This window comes from Mauremys mutica, chromosome 4 (genome assembly GCF_020497125.1).
Source record: "Mauremys mutica isolate MM-2020 ecotype Southern chromosome 4, ASM2049712v1, whole genome shotgun sequence".
NCBI lineage: Eukaryota > Metazoa > Chordata > Testudines > Geoemydidae > Mauremys > Mauremys mutica.
This window is the reverse complement of record NC_059075.1, coordinates 3,429,894-3,451,574: the sequence shown is the minus strand read 5'-3', so window position 1 is coordinate 3,451,574 and position 21,681 is coordinate 3,429,894. Positions and strand designations below refer to the sequence as shown.

The following is a 21,681-nucleotide window of genomic DNA, read 5'->3' as shown; positions in this document are numbered from 1 at the left end:
GAAGCTAACTATTAGAGGTCCTATAGATGGAAGATGGATAGAGGATATAAAAGGTCAAAAGATAATATGCTTAATGAAAAAGGGAACGAGTAAACTTTCTACTAAAAATAAAGGGGGGGGGAGAATAGGATTCAAAGTATGAAAAAAGAGATGGAGAGAAGTTGTCTCGTTTAAAGTACTCAAAGAATGATTGATAAAATGAAAACTCAGGCCAAAACCAAGCAGGAAGTCGAAATTCATGTGCCGAGACAAAGAGCAGCTTGTTAGCCACTCGGAGAAGTGTAGTCTCAGTACTGTGAAATCGATCAAGAAGGAGGCGTTCAGAGGTAGCCAGATGTGAAAGAAAATCACTTTCCCAAAACTGCTGAAGAGAAAGGTTTATTACAGCAAAACAGGTGGCAGAGGAAGATGGATTAAATAAGCTCTGCCAGAAGACAATGAATGTTATCAGGCTTCTCAAGAATAGGGCAACGAACACTACTACAGATTACTGCAGTCTTACAAAACTATCATAAAATGTACCAACCAGACACAAATTTTACTAATTTACCTTTTACCATGATAATGGAAAAAAAATCTTACATCTTACTTGTCTGCCAAAAAACATTGCTCTGGATAAGCAGAGTTTTGCAAGGCTAGAGTATTTCGTTTTGAATGTTCTGCTTTGATAAGAAAAACTAAGTGCCTTATGTGATGCACTGAATTTTTTCTTAGTTATTTCATTATAAGCTCTTTAGGAGTTACCTTTGACCTCCATTTATAAGAGAACAAAGTGCACGTGCTGGAGTCACATTATTAACCATAGCCTTCAATGCTTTGTCTACGTCTTCCCTTATAAAGGTGTTGGATTCCCCGGCTTTGTGCAATAGGACTTTTACAGTACTGTCTAGTTCTTGATCCATGCTCTTTTTCAGGTAGGTGAACAAATCCCCTAAACAGACTACAGCAGCTCGGGAAACGCCTGAGCGTAAATTCTTCACCTGCAAACAGGAAAAACCCAAACAAACAATGTGTAAGTAGTAAAGCTTTTTATTTTATTTTATTTTATTTTTCTCTTTGTAAATTTTTAGTCATTTAGAAAAAGAGACATTCTCATCTTGATTCCTGATGGGTGGGAGTTAATATGCATAACATATTAAAATGCTATTAGGTTAGATCTTAATTTTCACGGCTTTCAAGCAAATTTAAAAATACTGAATATCCTAAATACAGGCTGCTTTACAAAACTGTGCACCCATCCTTTCAAAGATGGCCAACATACAGAAAACAGCAGCAACTGAACAAAACACCTTGCCACTCAAATGTTTACTCAGTCCTATCAAAACAATATTTTTGGCATAAGATTTTTATATGAAAATTTAACCTCTTGAACTACAGCCAGACTTGTTTCATGCAGCTTTCCAGTCAACACATCAGCATGGTAGGCAGACAAACATCGAACAAAGTTCAGTCCTTCGATCTTCTTCTCCCTATATAAAATAGATATTTAAATTAAAAGCAGTAGCTCACAAAAACCACAGACACAGCAGATAACTAGAATGTCTGGGGTGACAATGGATCATAAATTGAGTATGAGTCGACAATGCACTGCAGCTGCAAAAAAGGCTAATATCCATCGCAGGTATATTAACAGTGTAGTAAGATGAGGCCCTGAAACAAACTCTTGTGTCAGAGGCCCAGCCTGAGACCTGAAGCCTGAACCAAAGTACTTCCAGGCATTACTAAGCAAAAGCTGGGCTGTGAGCCAGAGGCCGGCGCCACTCACAAAAGTTGGCGAGAAGAGGGCTGCTAGACGCAGGTGCATCCACACATAAGTGCTAATAAGAGGAACTTGTGCCAAGATGACATTAGGACTCTCCACAGAGATAACGGGGAACAGGCAGGTGCATCTTAAAGACATGGTCAAAAGGAAGCATGATGGATAGATCTGTTTGAAACAACATGATCAAAGGAGGAGACAGCACCCTAATGAGCCATGGGGCTGTACCTCAATACATCAGTAGGGATGAGTGATCTGTCCTATAACTGTATAAAAGTAGGTCCCGGAGTGCACATCTTTGTCTGGCCTAGGGGGCAGTGGAAAGTCCCACCACTGACTGAGCTGGTCCATTGCAAGGGGGCACAAATTCGTAGCACATCTTGTAGAGTCTACGGGAAACTATTACTGTGCTTCGTTTGACAATACACCTGGCTCGGGTTCCTTCGTACCTTACTAAAGTCTGTGGTCTTTGGGGGTTCTCTCGGGGTTTGCTGTGTCAGCGATCTGCGCAGAGCTTGGGCAGCACACAGAGAGAACACGCATGCAGACGACTTATCATCGAACAAGAGCAGAGCACCACACTAGTAGCTACTGACAACAAACAGGACTGTTGTAAGTCCTGCTCTACTCAGCATGGTGAGGCCTCTGCTGGAGCACTGTGTCCAATTCTGGGGGCCACACTTTAGAAAAGACGTGGACAGACTGGCGAGACCCCAGAGGAAAGCAACAAAAATGATAAAAGGTTTAGAAAGCCTGACCTATGAAAAAAGGTTAAAAAACCTGGGCATGTTTAGTCGTGAGAAAAGACCGGGGGGGGAGGGGAGACACAACCTGATAATCTAACAGTCTTCTAATATGTTATGGGTTGTTATGAAGAGGATGGTGATCGATTGTTCTCCGTGTCCACTGAAGGTAGGAGAAGCAGTAATGGGCTTAATCTGCAGCAAGGGAGATTTACACTAGATATTAGGAAACTTTCTAACTATAAAGATAGTTAAACTCTGGAACAGGCTTCTTGGGAGGTTGTGGAGACCCCATCACAGGAGGTTTTTAAGAGTAGGTCAGACAGGGATGGTTTAGGTTTACTTGGTCCTGCCTCAGTGCAGGGGGATGAACTAGATCAGTGTTTCTCAACAACTGGTCCTTGGACGGGTACCAGTCCCTGAGATTTCTCTGACACAGTTTAGGAAGCCAGAAAGCCGGTCCCTACTATCAAAACGATTGAGAAACACTGGACTAGATGACCTCTTGCGGTCCCTTCCAGGCCTGCCTTTGATTCTGTGTCCAAGTAGCACAACCATCAGGATTATTAAGGAAACAAATAGTGAATACAAATTGTTTCCCAAAACAGCAATCATTTAAACTAGAAGCTCTCGCAAAAATATTCCTTGGTACAGACAGTAGCAGGGCTGGATTAAGACAGGACGGGGCTGTAGATACATCACACACACCCCACACCCAAAGAGAGGCAGGAAGGGGGCCAATAGGCCCATGCCACTGCTCATCTCTGGAGTTTCAGTAGGGGCCCATCCTCACATCTGGAACAACACAGTGATGTTGGTTGGGAGCTCTGCAACCCACTGGGTCTTGGAATTAACAACCCACTGAGATGCTTGTTCCACCTCTCACAACTGTTGTCTCAGGCTGTCTGCAAACTCAGGCAGGCATTACTCAGATGGCTATGCCTGGTTCACTATTTCAATATTTTCTTTGCAACCATGAGGACTTGCTCTCTTTTCTTATATTTTACTAAAAACAGACAACTTTTTTGACCAAAATGCTAAGTATATTTCATTTTTTAAAAACAAGTATTAACATAAATGCTGCAAATTATAATCAGACTCCATATACGTGTGTGTATACATATACACACCAGTCATCATCAGCTAAAAGTCGCAATGCTTCTGTCAGTGCTGTTTCAGGTTTTGAAAAGGGTCGCAACTCTGACGGATCCATTATCTCTGGACTATGTGTGACTGATGGGGTCCGATCCTTATGCTGCCCTCGCAGTCCAGATGTTTCATCTGTAAAGTCATGAAGTGTTTAAGAAATAATCAGTAACAATCTTCATAATATGAAGAAAGTGACCAACAGTAAGACATGAATGTAGTTACCTACACTAAAGCTGGTATCTGGACAGATTACGATTGCTAAAGGGCTGAGTTTTCAAAAAGGTCACCACAGTTACACCCACAATATTTGCCAGTGCACCATTTGGTGCATGTAAACAAAAATTTGTGCACACACTCATTTTGAAGACCGTAACTTGAATTGCACAAACAAATGCAGGGTTTTACATGGACAAATAGATGCATTCAAAGATATTGTGGGCAAACCTAAGTAGGCTACTGCCTGCATTTGAATTTATTTAGAAGTCTAATTTGAAAATTATTTATATACCCATAACTCAGAATTTTTCCAGAATTCAGAAGAAATGATGTGCTGTTTCTCAATTACACACTTTTTCTGATATAAACAGGTGTTTGGTTCTATAGTTTGGAGAGGCAACAAAATCTTGGCCTAAGGATTGAATAGCTCCCCAGAAATCTCTAACGTTCCAAGCTATGCAGTCATAAAAATACATGAATTCCACAATTAAATGTTCCCAGCAGGAATAGTTAACACCACTGAATCATTCCTTTGAATTTGACTGCTAGTGAATCATTCATTTTAAATTGTAATAAGCTATTGCTCAAATTCAGTTTCAGTATCACACTACCTATAATATAATCGCAAATACAGCTGTAGATTTTCAATATGTTTTACTAGCAAACTAGAAAGAAGAATTTCTAAATCATTTCATAATCCAAAATGCATTTGTTTTTAGTTTCTGTGTTGCTACTATTCTAGCCTATTGATAATGGCTAAAGAACTACCAGCATAGCAGCTATAAGCCTCCAGTTTGAAGGGCTTTCTATCAAACATTAATACTGCATCAGAGTTAATCTTCCCTTACATATAGTATCTGAGGTTTTTTAACTTTGTTTTTACTCCATTAAATAATTTGAGTCACTAAGAAAGGGGGGGGGGAGTGAAAGCCCCTAGGGATTTAAATGTCTCTGTTTGCCAAACCCTAGATGAAAAATATTTCAAGAGAGCAGAGACCACCTCAGTGACCCAAAAATAACTTGTCTAAAATTGTATTTTCCTTGCAGGTCAGACATCTAATCATCTTCAACTCTTGTTCCTTTGGTAAAGTCATCAAAAACTAGTGACCCTGCACGCTCCCTGAACTAGAGCCTTAGCACCACTCTGCTCACTTTACAGTGCAAACGGAACAAACTGCCTGTAGTCAATGTAGTCGGGATAGTTGGTTCCTATGCCACCTTTCCTGAAGTCCCCTGTACATGGCGCACTGACTATCCACACTTACTGGAGCGTCCCTGGGGACCACTGACAGTTGGCAAACACTATAGAATCTCCCAGCTTCTTGTAACCCCCACCTGGGCTGGACTGGGGCAGAGCTTTGCAGAAACTTCGGGAGCTGCCAGCCGGAGAACTGAGCTGCAGCTGCACTGTTGCTCTGTCTTCATCATGGAATGTTAGGAAGGAGATAATATATTAAGAGCTAAAAACATCTGGATGGTAGGCATGCCCTGATCAGGAACAAACACAATACACTTTATGGGGAAATGGCTGTGCACTATTCTGGAAGAAGCTACCGAGACTGAGCATTGCAATGGAACTCATATCACAAAAAATAAAATAAAATAAAATAAAATCTTAGAACCCTCCACCCAATAACGATTCTTACAACCTCTGTGCAGCTTCTCAGGTATCTTGAGTAAAGAGAGTCCGGGACTAAGAAGTAAAAATGGTGGTTATGTTTTAGGTATATTTATTCTACACTCATAAGTATAGCATCTAAAACTTCAGTTGCATGTGCTTAACTTTTTTACTGATTTCAATGGGATTACTCATATACTTAAGTATAAGCAGATGTGTAAGTCTTTGTAGGATCAGGACCTGAGTGCCTTAGCAGGTGTCAGGGATGCAACTTTAGCATCTAAGCCTTAGCAATTACCATATGATAAACTTTGGGTGAAATCCTAGCTCTATTTGAGGTCAGTGGGAGTTTTGCCATTGCCTTCAATAGGGCCAAAATATCACCCAATGTGTTTGTCTTTTTCCCCACATTTGGTTAACACACACAAATAACATTGGGTTAGGATTTTATGCTCATTGGGGGGATACAATTGGGTTTCAACCTATTAATAAAATTTGTCTTTGTAACTGCTTGAAGTTTTGGGATATGTATCTGCCTCTTCCACAAAAGAAGATAAAGATGTGAAAAATGTATTAGAAGTGTGGTTCTATACCTGCAAAATGTAAGATTATTCTCTGTAATGATTTTTTTATTAGTAATAAGAAGTGGTAGCTAGCACTGAGCTAAAATGTAAGAGCATACACAGCTCTGCACATTATTCCTGTAATAGAAAAAAATAATGAAACTGCAGTTTTAAAATAAATCGTATTAAGCCCAATTACACTATGGGTTTGTCTCATCTGCCAGCATCCAAACATTTTAATACAGTGTTTTACATTTAATTAACTGTAACAGCTTACCTGAATCTAGCAAGACTGAAGACTGTGTCTTCTTTAAACTGGATGTTCTTTTTAGTGAAGTACTGAAGGCAACATCTTCTAAAGATAAAGACTCATTCTTGGATGTTATTAACACATCTCCATAAAAACTTGGACCTACAAAACAGAGAAAGACCAGGAAAATCAGAAAAAGGGAAGAGGTTGCTATTTCTTAGTACTATGCTGTACTCTATAAAGATCTCAGAAACAGTCAGCTTGTCGGTCATAAATTCCTTCCTTATTATTGTTAGTATTTTATATCCAACAACAAATAAACTCATGAAAATTACATTGAAGCATAAAATTTCAGTAATACCTGATATCATTTTGGGCAGTCATAACCTTAAATAATTAGTATTATACCAGATTTAGAACATACTACTTAGTCAACACCATTTAATAGTATGCCATTAAACTGACAAAATACTAAACATTACTTTCTGTTGCCATTTTCTCTGGTTCACTATGTTTAAGTCGTTCCCAGGGATTTTGTTCCTTTTTTTCAACATCATTGACTTCCGGATGTTCTTTATGACTCTGTTCTTTTTCTTCTTTCTTCTTCTGCCTCATCTTATCCCGGGCAGATTTTGACATGGCAACTTTCATCTGCACAAAACAGAGAAAGTCCCACAGTAAAATGTAATTGAACTGAAATAGTTCAGTCAATAACTTAACCCTGGGAATCTTCTTTGCTAAACAAAGGTGCTCACAACTACTACTACTACTACTGAAGTCCTTGGACAGGGGCGACTCCAGGCCCCAGCACGCCAAGCGCGTGCTTGGGGCGGCATGCCGCGGGGGGCGCTCTGCTGGTCACCGGGAGGGTGGCAGGCGGCTCCGGTGGACCTCCCGCAGGCGTCCCTGCGGCGGGTCCGCTGGTCCCGCGGCTGGGGTGGAGCATCCGCAGGCACGCCTGTGGGAGGTCCACCAGAGCCGCGGGACTGGCGACCGGCAGAGCGCCCCCCCGCGGCATGACGCCGTGCTTGGGGCGGTGAAATCGCTAGAGCAGCCCCTGCACTGGGACTACATTGTGTAAAATGAGCACGAGACTCTTTGCAGCACAGAAATAATCACTCGTGGTAATCTATGAATAATTAAGTTATTAGGGGGAGCAGGACTGTAAATCCATCGATTTAATGGTACTACTTGTGTGAATAACTACTCACTAATTTGAGTAAAGGGTATGGAGTCCAGCCCAACTTCAATTATTTGACTTTTCTTTTTTTTTTAAAACAATTTTTTGATAGAGCAGTCTTCAAACTGTGAGACCTGATTATTTAAAAAATTACTTAACGGGTTCTTGTGATCCCCTGTTTATGCTTAAGGGTAAATGGTGGATTCTCTGTAACTTGAAGTCTTTAAATCAAGATCTGAGGACTTCAATAGCCCCATATCCTCTGGCTGAGTTACTGAAGAAGTGGGCAAGTGAGGTTCTGCGATGTGCAGGGTGTCAGACTAGATGATCATGATGGTCCCTTCTGGCCTTAAAGTCTAGGAGTATTTTCAGTTACTAATTTTCTCCCTTATCTATAAGGAAATAGTGAAACTGACTATTAAAAGTGCAGTTAAGTGCCCAGATTAAACGAAGTGAGAAAACAGATAAATGGTCATTAATTTCTTTAAATTTTAGCAACCTTAGAGGTTACTTGACATGCATTTTCAGGAAGAAATGTGATTTTCATTTTGAAGTAGTACCTTGACTTTGTGTTATTTTATACAAATAAATATTTATGTTCAAAGTCATAAGAAAGCTGAACAAGATGCAAGTAGCAGCACAGCTCTTCATGAAATCTCTCCACAGGGCAGACACTGAGACAAGATTATTTACAGGGAATGTATGGTTTATGAATGGTGCTGGATTTAAAGTCTGCAGTCCTCTCTTTGTCCACACAACAGATGATGGTCGGTAACAGCAGCTGGTTCCTCACACTGCCTGATCATGAAAGGAAGGAGCAGAGTCCTGTGGCACCTTACAGACTAACAGACATATTAGAGCATGAGCTTTCGTGGGTGAATACCCACTTCGTCAGATGCTTCACCCGCAAAAGCTCATGCTACAATACGTCTGTTAGTCTATAAGGTGCCACAGGAGACTCTGCTGCTTTTACAGATCCAGACTAACACGGCTACCCCTCTGATCCATGAAAGGAAGGGACTACCTTAGGGGCCAGTGGGAAGTTCATTTTCCATGTCCATTCAATCCCTGGTCCCTTTGCTCAGAGTGTTAACAAAAATTGCTAATTAGTAACAGTTTTAATGGCTATGATGTGATGTTGATACATTTCAGTACCTGCAACCGCTGAACAAACAACTGCATTGAACTGAACATTTGCAACAACCAATTGAATTCCTTCACTAAATGTATCCCTTTAATCTCTTTGAATTGTCATAAAAAGACTGATGAAATACAATACATCTCTATTTCAGGTCTAAAGACAACTTTGTGTGAACATTTGTACAAACAAAACTATTCACATGAATGTTTACCAAAAGTGTGCAAACAGACAAAGCAACATTTTGTTCAGAGGTCATCAAGATATTGACAAATGATTCCTCATTATTCACTGAGTTTCAGTCTCCAGCCTGTGCTGGAATTAGACCAGAGACCAAGAAATAAAAAGCTCTGTATCCCATTATCAGCCACCTGAGATAACAATGACTGTACTTTAATCAAACATTTATTTACCAGAATCTGGAGAGCATAAAACTATATTCACTAGCGACACTTGAAAAACAATCAAATCTGTTTTACACTCTTACATCTTTCTCATGTTCAGTATCAAGGAAAGGTGCACTGTTCTGCTGGACAGCTCTCCCATAGATCCCTGAGAGAGGCTCAACGCCTTGTTTGAGAGAAAGGACATCTCCGTTCTCCACACACGATATCATGGACTGGCTGTATGTTAATGAAGCAGATGGGGGGCTTCCAAAAACACCTGAAATGGTTATCATATTGTAACCTCACCAAGAGGTCATTTTCACACAGCAGAAGTCACTCAGTAACAAACTAAAGCAAAGCAAAAATAATTCCAGAAAATAAAACCTGAGTTGCTATAACGTTAGTGCCAAATTCTAGCCAGTTACATTATGTATTTCTGCTGACTGCAATGGGACTTAATGGGTGGGTATACATGCAAAATTTGGTCCTCATATTTTCTCACTGTTCTTTGTTATTTAATGCTAATAGTGTAGTACAGTGTATATTACATTTCTCATTAAGAGTGTAAAAATATACAGTAATTCCAATCCTTTTTTCAACTTTAATACTTCTAATTTATTTAAAAATTGGGGATTGTTTAATCCTTAAATTATAAGCATTTGAATGGGCTCATTTCAACTCCCTTCTCCTGACTGTCCAAAAATACAGGCTTTGTTTCTATACTAAAATTGTATTGCATATATAGAAAATAAAATGTTATTTTAAAATACCTTTTCCAACAATTACTACAGAATCTTCAGACAGGGCACTCGGTGAAATGAAGTCTAGGTTGTTAATTTGCTGTAAACTAGAAGTTGACCCTGTAAATCCTAAAAATCACACACAAAGAAGAGCTAAATCATGTAGTTTACCCAATACTATATATTGCACTCTTCCAAAGTATCATCTTACCAAACTTAGTTTCAACTGATTAATCACTTTTATGCAGGACTGTATTTCTAATTTACTAGAGTATTGCAAGGCTTGCTTAATGCTGAAATTCTCAGAAGTACTATATCACAAATACTAAATATCATTACTTTCAAATATACTAAATACCAACTTGCTTAACAATTATTTTCCACGTACTTATTTTTCCAATAATCCAGCACAATTGTGCCAATTTAGCATCAATTGAAAACCACTGATTTCCTGTTCCAAAGAGCACTTCGTGTTGATTACTGCACAATTTAGCAGTTCTTCAATTTTTCAGTTAACATACATTTTATATTTTAATTCTAGTTGCACTGTTTGCATATATGGCAATGTCAGTCAGTAACAATGGCAGACTGGCATTACATTCTTTAGCATTAAATAACTCCCATGGAGTTAATAACATTTTCAGCTTGAGGAAAGTCAGATAGTCACTGGAAAAAAATCACAAATACAGTCAAAAAATGTTATGGCGAATAGATGCTGACGTGCTGCAAGCCTGACTTTATCTTATTGTTGCGATTACATCTGACAGTTTATAACAAAGACTTTTGAATACAGAGGATTGAGACCAAGCCACGGCAGGGCTACACAAACTGGAGAGTCAAAAGAATTCTTAAGTCCTTTAAGATTCTGTCCCAGGAGAGCTGTTCTGTTTCCTGACTCAACCTCCATCTAATTCCTTCCCTATGGAAAGTTAACTTTAGGGAGATGGGGCTGATGCTGTTGAAACTGACCAGCAAATGATTGTTTTTTGATTCTGGATTTTTGCTTCTACTCCCATCCCCCCTTTTTTATTTTACATAACATAATAGAAAGCCTGGAACTGGTTTGTTTTGGGGGAGGGGTTAATGTCTCCTCTGCTCCCCCCATCCCCTCTCTTCCCCAAAAAAAAGGGGTTATTAGTTGCTATTTATTTTATCAGGTACATCAAGCTTGGTCATCTCTCCTTTAATTGAATAACTTCTTGAGGTTCTAACAAGCTGTTTAGTGCGAGCTTTTATACCTTAACCAAACTGGCATAGGAATTGTATCTTTGGCCAAATATTACTTATATTACAGTAGCAGCTAAGAACCTAACCAAGGATTGTCCTACATGTTGTACAAAGAAGCAGCCAGTGTCTGTCCCAGATGGCTTACAGTCCTGGTGTTTCATAGGCAACAGGAATTAAACTGGTGTTAACAAACAAAAGTGTTAAACAGTCTGACTAAAATTCCTTTCCCCCTCTTCACTCCAATTGCTCAGCTTTCAGCCTCTTGTAATGGCATCACGTCACTATATCTATGCTGACTGGAGAGTTTGCAGGGTAGATAAGTCCCAAAATTTTTAATGTTAAAAAGAAGAAGAAAAAAAAAAAGGGCGGAAAACCATACTCTTTGGGGACAGATTCTCTTGGAGACTTTCTTTACACATCACACATGTCTATCAGGCTTTGAGATAAGACCAATATATTTCACATCAGACACAAATTCTGGCACAGGATATTTACTTTAGCCACTACCAATCAGCCAGATTTTAAGCGATGTAAAAGGTGAAGACTGTATCCCTTAATCTGACTTTCATTTTTAGCTTTCTTGGTCAAAGAGAGAGACTATCATGGCTATATGCTAACAATGGCCAGTCAGAGAAACACATAAAAGCCATAATCCTTTCACCATAGGTAAGCTGGTTATGATGCACAGAGCAGTAGCTTTTGTATATTACTAATATGTGCCCAATGCTAAATCAATACAACTTTTCAAGACTTCATGAGAACTTAAACACAAAAGCTTATGATTTATCTGCCTGAACTTTACCAATAACGATGGCTTAATTTAAAAAATGAAACATATATAGCTATATCCATATATCCATATATATAGCTATATCCAAAATATTTTGGCTGAGAAAAGTGAGATTTTGATAATTCATTTCAAGTCTTTTCCTATCCTGGAGACTTTAACAGTTATCTAACACTAGTTAATTAACTGCTTGTTGATTTCACAAATATATCTTAGTAAGATAAATAGAGATTGTAATTATAGGACCAAGCTGAATTCCATGAAACATTTGATTTATAAAAAGCTAACAAATGTTTGGGATTTTTTTTGCCATAAATAGGACATCACAGGAACATAGGAAGCTCACTGACCTTTTGTAGGTTTACAATGCCTTTGATGCTCTTTGTTCTGACCTTTAAAAACACAAGGTGATACTTCTCTCTGCTTGTCATCTTCATAATCACCAGATCCATTTCCATAGTTCAGACGTTGGCCAATTATGCTCACATTAGAGGTTGCTTTATCATGAAATGTTATCCCTGAACAACAGAATCCATAGTGAAGTGTTCACTATGTATCACTGAAATGGTGTGTCACCATTTCATAAATAAACCCCCCCTCATCAAATCATCACATTTTTTGATAGCTCTGCAGGGCTGAAGCCAGTTTTAACATGCCCTAGCTGTGTTACAGGAAAAGGAAAAGAAACAATCCCAGAAGTCTCCTCTCATACTCAAGCCCACAGTATGATTTCAAAATGGTCAATTAAAATCTAAGTAAAAAAAAAAAATACTTCTGGGCTAAGATTTAATAGGTCAACTAAGACCAAACAAAATTAGATACTATTTAAGTAGGGCTCGTTATGAAAATAATGGACAGAACCTTAACTAAAATGGTTTTACTTTGACTGAATTAGTTATATATTTCTTTTTATGCACAACAAATTACCTGTACTGGAGTTCTGTTCTACATTAGTACTTCTATTCCTTGCTGAAGACAGTCTTGCTGGACGTGATTTGCATCCAAGTAGAGGAAAGATTTCTGAACTGCTGCAATACAAAATCATTTCTATAAATATATTTCTGAATGGCAGTAGGAGCCCTGCCTAAGAACATTTTTCACCTAAAGTGAAAACAGTACATGTTGGGTACAAAACATTTCCAGCACATCACCAGAAATGGTCACATTTACTACAGATTAGAGAAAGAATTAATTTAGTAATGACCAGGTCCATCACCCACTCCACTATGAATAGCTCCTTCTAAGAGCAAAAAGTGACATGAGGCAGGTATATGGGAGAAGTTTCCATTTCTCCTGCCCAAGCTGGTATTTGTTCTGTGAACACAGAATTTCAACCTCCAATGCTGGAAAGCCAGCTGTAGGCCTAGCTGGAGCCCTAGTACCATCTCTTGTGGGCATTTGTGTAGTTACTTGAGAACTCTGGGTGTTCTTGTACCTCTCTGGTCGGGAATGTGCTCACTTGGTAAGCAGACACCTACTGTGTTACTGTTCTGCCATGGCCAGGCCTACTTTGGTTCAGCCTGTCAGCTATGCCTAGGGCTCCAACAAGGCCCATATCAGCATCTGAATTAAACTCTCTTGAATATATAAAGAAACTTCAAGGTATTTAATGACTCCTGGGATGGCATTCTGTCACTCTTGCACAAATTCAAACTTCTTTAGATAGGTCATATCCTCCCTGGTGGATTAGACAGACTTGCATTAACTGTGAGCACTGTCATACATTAAGGCTGAATGTCAGGGACTAATGGAAATGTTCTGTATTACAGAATACTGTTCCGATCACTCCTTGTCAGAGCCAATGCTGCACCATGGCATGCCAGCGGTTTTTTCTGTTGGATTTTTGCATTACATTCTTCAAGCCTGAGCTGCATGCAGCTTGGCCATGTGCCTAGGAAGAAGGTAAGGAGAGGCTGTACTTGCAACACTCGGCAAAATATTTCCCACTTCATTTTACAAAACTAAAAATAAGTATATACTGCAGCTAACTGCTCAACCTAGTGCACCATAAAAACAAATTCCATCAATACACTATCTCTTTGCAAAGGAGCTGAGAGAATGAAGGCATTACATAGAAAACAATTTTCAGCAATTACTACTACTATGGAAATGCTGCATTAGTTGATAATTCAGGTTTAGCAACAATGAAAAAAGTTTATATTATTTGTTTCATCCCCACCCAAAAATCTGTTTAAGAAAATGCATTTCTGATTAACTTTCCAGGTTGCAATAAGAAACCTCTTCCTTCTCCACCTGATTCAGTCTCTGTTTAACTCATTTGTTTTGTCTGTGGTTCAGCTTCATTATCAAATATTTCCTAGCCACTGCAGGGCTTTAACAGCTACTTTGTGTTACTATAGCTAGAGCTTGGCACTGGGTCAAAGAAAAAGCAGGAATGAATTAAACCACAGTACAATGTATTTTAAGTGGGAATAACTTTCAGATAAAATCTAGGCACTAAGCAAACCAATGTCAGATTAAAAAAATGCAGGTTTCCCACCATTCAATATTTAACTAACCCCAACAGCGATTAGGTCAGAATTCTCAATGTGGGTTTAACATATAAATTACACTCACGTTATCTTTCCCTGAGGGGTTGTGGACACTGGCGAAGTCAAAGATTCCTGACTGTAAACTCCACTTTCACTGTAAGAGCTCACATTTGGAGAGGAAGTGCGGGAAGGGAAATCCATAGTCAGATCAAGTTTAAGCGCCGAATCGGGGCTCTCGAGATCTGAAGTGCTGCCACTCAGTTTTGCCCTCTTCTTAGCTGCACTATTACGGAGAGACCTAAGTGAACTCTGCATCTAAACAGAATTGAAAACCATGTCAGAGTTTACACACTGCATGTATAATTCATTTAAACACAGGAACAAGTCAAATACCAGCCTGCTTCTAAAAACGTAATTCTTATTTACTGTATGATGACAGTGCTGTGTCTGTGCTCCCTTTGGGCAAGGTAATCTATATGGAGTCAATGTATCAGTAAGTTATTTATTAGCTTAATGTCAGAGGTCATTATTATTCTTATAAAGTGAAACAGACATGCACAATGCAAATCCAAATGCTGTATGCACATCATATCCAGTGACGTTTTGCAAAGCTTAAAATGAAAGGTTTCTCACACAAACACACAATCAATCCTTTTAAAAAAAAAATTTTTAAATAGGTTCACATTAAACAGAAGAGTTAGCTGGCCTGGTCTGTGGAAGGGAGCTCTGATCTTTGCTCCCTGAGCTAGCCAGTGCTGGGAGAACTGCAAAGGTGACTCTCACCCCAGTCCATCAATGGAGGCTGTTTCACAACATACTTTGGGTAACTACAGCTATTACAGCCCCATTCCACTGCATCTTCTCCCCTCTCCTTGCAGGAGATACTCAGAGTAGGAAACACTGGTAGGTGGTATTATGAGGCAGGATTTTGGGGGAAGGAGTCAGAGGGAGATTGAAACAAACTACAGTAAAGGGTGGGGTGGGAGAAAACAGTATTTCTACCTGGGACCCCCTTACGGTTTTGTCCCATTCACTGTCTCTTCTCTCACATTCCAATCTCTCACTAGTGACTTCCACCCACTCAGTGCCCCCACACTCGCACACACTAACCATTCATACTCACACCTTCATTTGCCAGCTCTCCCCATTCTCCCACCATCAACCCTCTCAACCCATTTCCGGTTCAGAGTTCCCCACGTTCTCTTGAGTTTCCTCCAATCAAACCTCACTGCTCAGAAACCCCCTACTCCCCAACCCACCCGTAGGCTCAAAAGCACCTTCCCACCAAGCTCCGAACCCCCTCATCCCTTAGCCCCAAAACACCACCTTTAAGGGTTAAGGATGAGGACCAACCCATAGATTTTTGAGAGCCACAGGAAAGTAAGTAGAGAGCTAGGATTAATTTGAGTATGGAGTACCTTGGCATGCATCTGTGCCTGTTCACGAGTGACCCTTTTTCTGGTTTTTTTTTTTTTTTTTTTTTTTTTTTAGATCTTGGGAGTAAAAGATGCAAACTGAGACATATGCCCATTACCACCCCAGCTTCAGTGACTCCTAGTGTGGTGGGTATATTTATGGATTGATTTAATCTTTAATTTAATGTACTGCTTTTCTTTCTTTTTATACATGAGTTTGTGATTTTCAGAGGATGAAACCCCACTGGATAAAAATTATTATTTAAAAATCATCATTTATTAATATAAAAAAGCTTTAACTTAACTATCAAAGATGCATTACAATTTTCCATACAATGTGAGTCTGTCCATCCCCTGAGGAGAGCCAAATCAGGCATGATCTATACCTATTGTCTTATATGGATTCAGTATTACAGCTGTGTTATCATAATGGCTCCACATTATGGACTGACATGACTCCATAGGTGACACCCTTATTCATCTAATTAATACTTTAGATCAGGTTTTCTCACTTCACTCCGTGGAAATTTAAGCATGTGTCAAGGGCTGCAGCAAGGATGTGCTTGCCTGCATCAGTGACAGTGCACTTCAACAAACTACAGGTGAACAGAGTTTGAACAAGAGATTTCTGGAAGTTAAACAGAAGTCACAGTAATCAAGCACTTGGCTTTTTGGTATTTTCTATAAAACCATTAAATAAAATAAAGGATTAATTAAGTCCTACATTAAAGGTAGCATTGTGGTTTCACCTTGGACAAAATCAAAGAGTTGAGGCTGTGTAAATGTCTAACTCATGCCGTGATACTATAATGGAGAATGTCAACATGCTGATTTGAGAACCTCAAAATAGGAAAGTAAAATGAGGATATGCCCAGGGCACACAGAGTGTCCTTCAATACTGACTTTTATTGGAGATGTACCTACCTATCTCCTAGAACTGGAAGGGACCCTGAAAGGTCATTGAGTCCAGACCCCTGCCTTCACTAGCAGGACCAAGTACCAATTTTTCCCCAGATCCCTAGGTGGTCCCCTCAAGGATTGAACTCAGAACCCTGGGTTTAGCAGGCCAATGCTCAAACCAGAGCTATCCTTCCTCCCATAATTCCCCCATTGCTTTAGTTAGTTTCTGCCAGACACGTTACATTATCTTAATGTAGTCTTTTTGTATTCATTTCTTCTACACCTGAGATTTTAAAGGGGATTGGGTTTAGTATCTGTATGGGGGTTGTTTTTTGTTTGTTTGTTTATAAAATGTATATTCTAGCATCTTTTTAAAGTATGTAAAATCACATTTAAATCCAACCTCTTCCTGGTCTGACTCCTTATCATGGACATTTAATTCTGAAAGATCAACTGCAAGTTTCTTGTCTTTTTCACTCTTCCAAATATCATCAGACACTTCATTTTTCTGTCCCGCTGTGTTTAATTCAGATTTATCAGGCAACGGGCTTGCCCCCCTTGGTATTGGGGGGACAGGTTTGGTCCCATTCAATCCTCTCCGTGAAGCTGGCGATCTCACCAAGGCTGGTTTAAGCTGAATTGGAGAATGCTTCTCCTGTGAATTTTCCCCTGGGTAAGATACAGACATATGTCACCATTTCAGAAGAACAGTGGGAACACATCAGTCATTAGGATAAAACACATTCAATTTTCATGAAACAGCAAAAATATTTTTTAAAAGAGGTGATTTTTTTCTTACTAAATACACATTTGTGAAATGAAGTTTAGTTATTATTTCAATATTTTAAGGACAATTTTGGTTGAAGCAGCACAGCATTTTCACCAGGAAATTCCACATGTAATTTTGTTGCACACAGAATATGCAAATAGCTCATGACACAGATGATGTGCAGAAACCTAATGACACCAATAAGAGGATAAATTTGTTTAGACCTTTCCTTTGAGATTTCCTAATTCTATTTACTGAGATACAGTAAACCCTACTAAATCACACTTATTTGTTCCCATGCATTATAACGTTCACATAAAATTGGCCATATCTAACTGCCTCTCTGGAAGAAAAAAAAAAGTCTCATTTTACTAAAATGTCATTATTTTTTACAAAATATGCTGAAGTATATCAGCATACCATGAAGTATCAAATAATTAATACTAAATTACAGTGACAAAATTAATTGAAGTACATTTTGTGATGCATAATCCTCACTTTTTTATTCTAGATTTTCAGTTACTTGAAAGTTTGTAAAATTCAGTAACTCACAATGGGTTTTGAGAGTGAATTCCTGATTTAAAACTATACATATGGAAAAAAATAATACCGTAAGGTCCTGCGTGTATACCATACAAATTTCATGGAGGAGACCAGTGTTTCTCAATTAGGGGGTCCTGACCCAAAAGGGAGTCGCGGGGGGGGGTTACAAACTTATTTTAGGGGGATCAGAGTATTGCCACCCCTTACTTCTGAGCTGCCTTCAGAATTGTGTGGCCAGAGAGCGAGGCTGTTGGCCAGGTGCCCAGTTCTGCAGGCGGCAGCGCAGAAGTAAGGGCAGCAGAACCGCAACACCCCCTGCCCCCAACTCCTTTTTGGGTCAGGAGCCCTACAATTACAACACTGAAATTTCAGGTTTAAATGGCTGAAATCACATAACTGACAATTAAAAAAATCCTATGGCAGTGAAACTGACCAAAATGGACCGTGAATTTGGTAGGGCCCTATTTATGATATGTGAAAGGTCATAAAGAACTGCCAAAAGTAAACCTTTAATATTTTAGTTATGCATCCATGTTTTTCAATATTGTATTTTAGTTTGTTTTACAAAATATGTCAAGCAATACTATATTTAACATCTTCTGGCTCCTTACTCAGGTATTTTCACTGCCTGCCAACTTTCTGGCATCTTTGCCCCTACGCTCTACCATTACAGTAACCTAATCACACTAGCAGCGGCTTACAAAAGTGTTTCCCATTTGTCCGGAATACTTCCTCTTAGGAGAAGTAAACTGGTCTATTTTACATATGTTTGGGGGGAATAAAATGTACACATTAAATAGTACTTTAAATTTATCTTTCTGAATCTAGAATAAGTAAAAGTTGTCTGGTTCCACGATAAATGCTGTTAAAAACTGCTTTGCTAAGAAGACTATTCTAATGAAAGAACAAATGGCTAGGCATGCAATAGGCTAGGCATGCAAAAAATCAGCTATTAATACTTGTGCTTCATCAGGACAGTTAATTTAGTGGGAAAACTGCCAAATAACTAATTTAGGGCTTTTCTACAAAAGAAAGCTGCATGGTTGAACTTAAAAGTGTTATTTTAACTTGCTTTAGTCAAACCACTGCAAAAAGCTGTGTGATCACTCTTCATTTGGTTTAAACCAGGACCATTTTGTTTTAGTTTAAATACGTTAAGGCTATGTCTACACTACACAGCTTTTAGTGACATGGCTGTGTCGCTACAGCTGTGCCACTAAAAGTCATGCAGCGTAGCTGCTGTTAGTCGGCTCTCCTGCAGACAGAAGACTTCCACCCCCAACGAGCGGCGTCTGCATTGTTGGCAGGAGAGCGCTCCTGCCGACAACATGCTGTTCACACCGGTGCTTGCCGCCGGCAAAACTTTTGTCTTTCAGGGGGAAGCTTAACACTTCTGGAAGACAAACGTTTTGTCGTTCAATTGCCAGTGTAGATGTCTACACTGGCAACTGGACGACAAAACGTTTCTCTTTCAGAGGTGTTAAAAACAAAAACAAAATACCTGAAAAACAAAAGTTTTGCCATGTAGCTAAAAGCTGTGTAGTGTAGATATAGCCTAAGAATCAGCGTAAGAGCTTGTCTACACTGGCACTTTACAGCGTTGCAACTTTCTCGCTCAGGGGAGTGAAACACCCCCCCCTCCCGAGCGCTGCTAGTTTCAGTGCTGTAACGTGCCAGTATAGACAGTGCTTCCAGCGCTGTGAGCCGTGCTCCCAGAGCTGGCAGCTACACCCCTTGTGAAGGTGGTGACTACACAAGCCATGTTGCAGTTGCGCTTTAATGTTGTCAGTGAAGATGTACCCTAAGAAACTGAAATAAGCTGCCCTTAAACTAAAATAAGGGTGTCTAGACAAAGGTTTAACTAAATCCATTTAAAAACAATTTCAGTTTAAACTAGTACAACTTCCTTGCATAGACCAGGTCTTACACTGAGAGTTAATGGCAATGACTGATGTTGAAACTGGGATGGAATTAACACAAAAATTCCAATTACAGGCACATTTGGCCTTAATTAATTAGATTTTAAATGGGTGTGAAATTGTGGGGACTGATCACAGAATACAGACATTTCCAAATAAAGATTAAAAGGGAAAAAAGGCAAAATGCAATGAGTATCATTTTCTTGTATATTCATTCATTAAGGTATTTTATAGCATTTAAGTTTTTTAGATAGCATTTGTAAAGAAAAACAATCTCCAGCTGAGACAATTCTTGCCTAGCACATTACATGTGTGCACTTATCTGGAGTATAAAAGCAGAAACATTTAGATTAATCTAACTGCAAAAGTTTCATTTATACATTTAAAAAAAAACAAAGAGCCAAATTTTCAAAAGCTGGCTCTTGACCATGTGCCTTCAACAGTAAATATACAAAACCCACTTTACATGCACAAGCGGGATAAGTGCACATTTCCCAATGCATTCACACAGATGCAGGTTTTGCATACACTTTTTTGAAGGCCACTTTCAAAGTGTGACCATAAACTTTTATTTTTCTGCAATATTTTTACCTGCATTGTCTCCTGACTTTTGATTGAGAAGCATCTTCTGAGGACTTGGCTTGGGAAACCCTTCAAAGCTCTTAAGAGGCCAGGAATTTGAAAAGCTAACAGCATGATCTTGAGACTTCTTTGGAGATTCAGCAGGAGGGGAGGTGTGCTTTGGACTGTTTCTAGGTGATGAGAGTGGATAAGATGGAAGAATGAAGGCCCCTTGGCTTGTGTTAGAACTTGGAAAGGACAAAGTACGCTCTGCTGGACTGCAAAAAGTTCGTTGGGTCTTGGTAAAATTTAGGCTGGCACAAACTGATATTAGAAGGAATGAAAAAATATTATTTATACTAATTAACCTCTGTAACAACCAACAGCATTTTAATTTTACTTCTCTTTCTATCCAACTTGTCCTTCAATTAGGCTTTAAAATACTTTGAAAAAAACTAATTTTAGGAGGAATCAAGCATTATTTTGTCAAGGACTTGTCTACACATAAGAGTTAATCCAGAATAAGGCAGGCTATCCAAAATGGATTAAGTCAATTCAGAATAAAGACACTTTTATTCTGGAATAAGAGCATTCCCACTTGGAGGTAATCAGGAACAGCTATTCCAGAATTACTCTCCATGTAGACAAACCCACAGTTGATAATCACCCTCAAGTCCATGACAATCACCATCTTTAAAATATCAGTCTAAAACAGTCAAAATGCTAGATTCGATAGGATACCATTAAGAAGACAGAGACAATTATTCTGGTTGGGTATACTATTACAGCAATAATTTGCAGTGAAATAATACATTTACCCAAACTATTACAAGTGAAGGTCAGAGCTTTACCTGAGTGAAAGATGCAAGCTAATAGATGAAATGTTCATATCATCTAATTTCATGTGTGTAGTACAAGCTACATGGTTTCTCAAAAATTCTACTTCCATGTTTCTGTTTGGTTATGCTTTGACTACAAGCTATTTGTTTTTTCATCTCATCTATGTTCTTTTACTAAACAGAGAAAATTGCCAGATCATATTTTATTTTTATTTGGATCAAATATGTACTAAGAGGCCTGATACAGGACAACACAATAATACTCTCAAAGGGGTGTGCAGAAATGTGGAGTATGTTTATAGTCCATGTACCTTTATCTTGCCGATGGTTATTTAATCCTAAAAGTTGTAAATCAGAACCCACACTACCACTCTTTCCACGTATCTGAGAGTATCCAAGTGGTCCACATTTCCCTGAAATATGTGGTTGATGAGAGCCCACACCACCTTGCAAAAGGAAAAAATAAATTAATTTCAGCAAGTACCTC

General features: G+C 39.0%; 1 protein-coding gene across 1 annotated transcript in view; it reads right to left on the bottom strand.

The window, feature by feature from the left end:
- The window catches only part of TOGARAM1 (TOG array regulator of axonemal microtubules 1), a 74,077-nt gene that overhangs the window by 34,356 nt on the left and 18,040 nt on the right, over positions 1-21,681 (bottom strand). Inside the window, exons 4-16 of the mRNA XM_045012729.1 lie at positions 21,506-21,640; positions 20,386-20,679; positions 16,967-17,232; positions 14,334-14,563; positions 12,684-12,784; positions 12,107-12,274; positions 9,773-9,871; positions 9,104-9,279; positions 6,781-6,949; positions 6,326-6,460; positions 3,633-3,783; positions 1,364-1,469; positions 745-980 (exon numbers count right to left, since the gene is read on the bottom strand). Coding sequence (XP_044868664.1) covers positions 745-980; positions 1,364-1,469; positions 3,633-3,783; positions 6,326-6,460; positions 6,781-6,949; positions 9,104-9,279; positions 9,773-9,871; positions 12,107-12,274; positions 12,684-12,784; positions 14,334-14,563; positions 16,967-17,232; positions 20,386-20,679; positions 21,506-21,640 — 2,266 coding nt within the window. The remainder of the gene's footprint in view (positions 1-744; positions 981-1,363; positions 1,470-3,632; positions 3,784-6,325; positions 6,461-6,780; positions 6,950-9,103; positions 9,280-9,772; positions 9,872-12,106; positions 12,275-12,683; positions 12,785-14,333; positions 14,564-16,966; positions 17,233-20,385; positions 20,680-21,505; positions 21,641-21,681) is intronic.